General features: G+C 44.2%; 1 protein-coding gene across 1 annotated transcript in view; it reads left to right on the top strand.

Annotated features, from left to right (window-relative positions):
- Nucleotides 1-1,045: 1,045 nt before the first annotated feature.
- LNX2 (ligand of numb-protein X 2) overlaps nucleotides 1,046-5,610 on the top strand; it is a 35,465-nt gene continuing 30,900 nt past the window's right edge. The window contains exon 1 of the mRNA XM_006831934.1: nucleotides 1,046-1,449. Within this exon, the coding sequence (XP_006831997.1) occupies nucleotides 1,046-1,449 (404 nt within the window). The remainder of the gene's footprint in view (nucleotides 1,450-5,610) is intronic.

Raw genomic sequence — 5,610 nt, 5'->3', positions numbered from 1 at the left:
CTGTGGACCTCTTGGGTTCAGTCGGGGAGAAGCACCCCACTCCTCTGGGAAGGCTTTCAGCTCTTTCCCTCTGTGGGTCGGCATACCCTCTGTAGCTGCCGGGAAGCCCACCATGATGTCCGCCCGGTCTTCTGGTTCTGGTGCTGCCCTTTCTTTGTACGACTTCTCTCTGTTTCCCGGGTCTAAGAGGTTCTCAGGGCAGGGAGCCCAGGCTTGGTATTGGTGAGGATCCCCCCTTCAGCATCTGGGACTGGCTCATTTTAAACCTATCAGGATGGCATATGGACCAAGCTTGGTGTCCTTCACCTGGTGGCATGTCCGAAGTACGTAAGACAGAGTCTGGTCATCCTCACTTCTAAGTCTTCTGGCATCACCCCGTCCAGGACAGCCTTGTTCGTTCTTTTGGCAGTCCATGGTATATTCAATAATGCTTTGCCAACACCGTCATTCAAATTCGTCAATCCTCAAACATAGCTCCAACCAAAGGTCGTTTTTATTAACCACCTCTGGATTATCTTTAAGAAAACATTTCAAAGTCAGTCTTTGACAGAACAGTGTGAATGCATGAAACCAGCCAGAAGCAAAGAGCCATGACTGAAATCATGGCTGCAGACGTGTTACATAGTATACCTCCAGTTACATTTCTTAGCACACTTTGCAGGTGACCCCCGTTGGACAGTGGAGTCTTGTTACTGTCCTTCTGCCACTTCATGTAACACGTAGCATCTTTGCTCTTAGTCACAAGTCCTTATTTCACTTACTGGTCCTGTAATAGATGACTTCCGGTCACATTTATGTTTTCCTTAGGACTCATTGGCTACCTGGTCTGAATGTTGGTTTCTTATTAAGAAAGAAGTTTATTGGTAATATCATTGGGCTGGTACCTTTAGCCTATCTTGATTACTGTTAATTACTTTCTTGTTGTGTTTTTCTAGACTGGCGGGCTGTGACTTCAGTCAAACCTTGGTGTCCATCAAAGGAAATGAAGCCCTGAGCGGACGTCCAGTCTGACGTATGAGACAGAAACTGCCTCACGTGGCCCAGCATGGGAACTGCCAGCGACGAGATGGCTTCGGTGGAGCAGGCTTCCTCCTCCGTAAACCCGCTGTGTTCTGAGTGCGGCCAGCATCACTGGGCGAGAGAAAACCACCTGTATAACTACCAGGATGAGGTGGACGATGACCTGGTCTGCCACATTTGCCTTCAGCCTCTGTTGCAGCCGTTGGACACACCCTGTGGCCACACCTTCTGTGACAAGTGCCTCAGAAACTTTCTCCAGGAGAAAGACTTCTGTCCCCTGGACCGGAAGAGACTCCACTTAAAGTTGTGCAAGAAATCTAGTATTCTCGTTCATAAACTGCTAGACAAGTTGTTAGTCCTGTGCCCATTTTCTTCAATGTGCCAAGATGTGATGCAGCGTTGTAACCTGGAGTCACACCTTAAAAACAGGTAAGTGAAACAGGGACGGGCAGGAGGGGCAACTGGACTGCAGAAGACACGGGTTCAAAGAAGCACTTGATTAGGAAACAGAACACAACACCAGGCCACCATCGGCAGCTGGACCAGAACATCAGCAAATCAGACAGAGAAGAGATGCAAGTAGGCTGTTGTTGTTGTTAAGTGCCATCAAGTCGGTTCCGACCCAGAAGGACCCTGTATAGGGTTTCTGAGGAGCGGCTGGTAAACTCGAACCGCCGACCTTGCAGTTCAAACGGCTTTGCTGGCCGGCGCATTAACCCACAGCGCCACACCAGGACTGTAGGAAACCACATTTGCCCTTCGGATGTCTCTACAAAAAGGTATGTAACCAAGACGGTGAGGAAGTACTAGTTTATGCCCATTCATCTTGGTCTCAAGTGACGTGACTCACATGGGTGTTTTGTTGTTGGTAAGTGACGTTGAGTCAGTTCTGACTCATGACAATTCTGCATAGGGTTTCCAAGGAGTGACTGGTGAGTTTGAACCTCCGACCATGCGGTACACACTGACCTTGCAGTCCAGTGCTTTGTTCCCATAGCACCTCTCCCTGTTGTATTCGTAGGTCTAGGCCATGTGACCGCTGGTTTTAGAAACTGTAAATGTCTATCTATATCTTACCTGTCTCCTGTCTCCTGGTCTCATTGGAATTTGTCCTGAGGAAATAATCCAAAGTTACATATTCGATTTAAAAGTGTTCCACAAGGTAGACTCAATCCTATTGCTGGAAAGTTGAGGGAAGGTTAGAAACACAGTGGTTTAGCGTGCAGCTAATAAAAGGGTCATTTTTTTTTAATATAACGTGGAACTAAGCGTGTTGTTGTTAAGTGCTGTCAAGTTGGTTCTGACCCATAGCAATCCTATGTAGGGTTTCTGAGGAACAGCTGGTGGGCTTAAAGCACTGACCTTGTAGTTCAGACTGGCTTTGCGGTCCAACGCATTAGCCCACAGCACCACACCAGGCCACCAGAAATAACTATCCGTTTCTAAATCACAAAGCTAAACCCTTTCTGCAATATGAATTGTGGTAACTTCACTCGCTGTGATAAACCATGCATACTACAACAAACTGCATTTAGAAAAGACAGTATAAACCTGGTACAGAATGGCTTCTGATTGTACTCATTCACAAAATCATAGAATTGAAGGTTGTTGTTGTTAAGTGCAGTCGAGTCAGTTCCCACCCACAGTAATCCTGTATAGGGTTTCCGAGGAGCCACTGGTGAGCTTGAACTACAACCTTGCAATTCAAACTGACTCTGCAATCTAGTGCAATAACCTCCAGTGCCACTGTAACATCAGTGTAGTTATTGTAGTAAATTTAATGTAGTTACACATCAGTGTAGGTAGTCCCCAACTCATGACACCATCAGGCTACAATGAGCTGCACTTGGAGTGTCTTAGCGTTGGTGTTCTATCCCACACAGTGCTGCAGCGGGGAATTTGCTGTCTTCTCGCTCACAGATGGTCACTCACAGGTGTTCAAAGATCAGTTTTATAAGGATGGTTGGTTGGTTGGTTGTGTGCCCTGGAGTTGGTTCCAACCCATAGCGACCCTGCACAGGGTTTCTGAGGCTGTAAATCTTTATGGGAGCAGAACGCCTCATCTTTCTCCCGTTTATAGAGATACTTATAATAAAAAGCAATAATAATGAGACTGGTAAAAGAAAGAAAGAAAGAAAGGAGGTGTCTGATTACATCAGAGCTGACTTGCAATGGGGTTGTCAGAACAGAACCCGGACCGAAGTCAGGGACCGTCTGCCCTCTCAGTTACCCTTCTGATCTACCATGGTGATGACCACAGGTCAAATCGTGCCTCCACTCCTGTGTTCTACTGACCCTGCTGCATTACTGCGAGTGCACATACCCGTTCTGTCCCTAAATGCCAGTGTTATCATAAAGGGTTCCAATGGCGTTGGTAGAAGTAATGAAGATGTAGAAGAGAGTGATGGGATGCTATCAAAATGCTGCTGTTGATGTTAAATGCCATGGATCATAGTAACCTTGTATAAGGTTTGCGAGGACTAGCTGGTGGGTTTGAACTGCCCACGACCCACGTTTTGGTTCACAGTACAGTGCTTATCCTACAGCGCCACACCAGGAGTTCATGAAAATGTCAAAAGCATTTAAATGTTAGGAAGACCTGTAAAGCAGGAGTGGGGACACTTTTTTGTGCCAAAATTCATAACGTCATTCGTGGGCCATACAAAATTATCAACTTAAAAACGAGTCTGCTGTGTTTGGTCAAACATTTAATTAACTCGCCCCTAATGTGATGGCTGAAACTGTGGTTGCCTTGGCAGAGCCAAACCAAATATAAGGCCCACAGGCCAGACATTCCCCACCCCTGTTGTAAAGACTGCCCATATCTGAATCACGTTGTCCAAAACTAGGAGCTAACAAAAAGGGTAGGACAGCTGTGTAGACTTTTTGAAAATGCAGGTAGCTGTGGGTCTTTGTGTCCCCTGACTCAGTAGCAGATATGGAGTCCAAAGATAGTGACGAAGAACTTCTGGAAGTGGACAGTGAGGTTTTATCCTGAACACGAGGGGCTTCAGAAAGCTTATGACAATGAAATGAAAGGCTAATAGAATGTTGTCACGGACTTTCTGATGCCTTCTCGTCCTAGTCTGGGTTGGACCTCATGTGGTTGTGGCTGGAGAAGACTTTGGGTCTTTCTTAGTTCTCTAGAAGAATTACTCTTTAGAGAACAGATTTCTTTTGTGAATCTTTTATGCACATCAGTTATAGAACAGTAGAGGAACTGAAACAGACCAGACCCACTGACATCAAGTCAGCTCTGACTCATAGTGACCCTGAGATTGTAAATATCTATAGGAGCAGCCAGCCTCTTTTCTCTCCCATGGAGCAGCTGGTGGGTTTAAACCACTGACCTGGTGGTTAGCAGCCCATCATTTATTCCAGTGTTACCAGGTCTTGGTTTTCTGGTACCTATTTTCCTGCAGTATTCTCCATTCTAGTCTTCTGCTCGCTTTGAGATTACTTTGCTTCCCCGCCCCTACAACACACAGTGTCTTAAGGTGAAAGGCTAAGATCTTGATTTGAGATCTTTTTTTTTTTCTTAAATGTGAGCATTTACACATAAATTCCCCTGCGTTGCTTTAGCTGCATCTCACAAGTTTTTGCATGTTGTGTCCTCATTTTCAGTCATCTCAAAATGTTTCTTAATTTTCTTAGTGATAATTATTTTTTTCCCCATTAACCTACTTGTTACTTGAACATGTGTTGTTAATTTCCATGTATTTGTGAAGTTCCCAATTTCCTTTATTCTGTGAACTTCTGATTTCACTCTATTGCAGCTGGACAACATGCTTTTCATTACTTCAAATCTTTTAAATTTATAGAGGCTTACTCGATGCCCTGGCACATGGCTCTCTTGGAAAACGTTGCATGCTTACCTCCGCTATTGTTGCCGTGTTCTATAGATGTCTGCTAGGTCTAGTTGTTGTATAGTGTTACCCAACTCTTCTGTTTTCTTCTTGACCCTCTGTGTCTAGTGTTGTTCTTTACTGGAAGTGGGGTATTGAAGTCTCCAACTACTATTGTTGGATTATCCATCTCATCTAACAATTCAGCCCATTTTTGCTTCATATATTTTGGGGCTCTGTTGTTAAGCCCATATATGTTTACAATTGTTACCTTCTGCATAGATTGGCCCTTTAATCATTATAGAATGTTCTTCTTTGTCACTCAAATTAAATTTTTACTTTCAGTCATTTTTCCTAGTATTAGATAGCCACTCCAGCTCCAAATGATCTCAGTTGGAATAATATATATTTCCCCACAATTTTGCTTTATACTATGTATTACGAAGTATGAATATTCTGGAACACTTAATTGTGCTCATGAGGAGTCTGTACCTGGACCAAGAGGCAGTTGTTCAGAACAACAGAACATGGGAACACTGAATGGTTTAAAATTAAGAAAGGTGTGTGACAAGGTAGTATTCTTTCACCATACTTATTCAACCTATGTGCTTAGTAAATAATCTGAAAAGCTGGGTTATATGATGAAATAAAAACGTGGCATCAGGATTGGAGGAAGACTCATTAACAACCTGCGATATGCAGATGATACAACCTTGCTTGTTGAAAGTGAAGAGGACTTAAAACA

This window comes from Chrysochloris asiatica, unplaced genomic scaffold, assembly GCF_000296735.1.
Source record: "Chrysochloris asiatica unplaced genomic scaffold, ChrAsi1.0 scaffold00005, whole genome shotgun sequence".
In the NCBI taxonomy this organism is placed as follows: domain Eukaryota; kingdom Metazoa; phylum Chordata; class Mammalia; order Afrosoricida; family Chrysochloridae; genus Chrysochloris; species Chrysochloris asiatica.
This window is presented reverse-complemented; position numbering and strand designations above follow the sequence as displayed.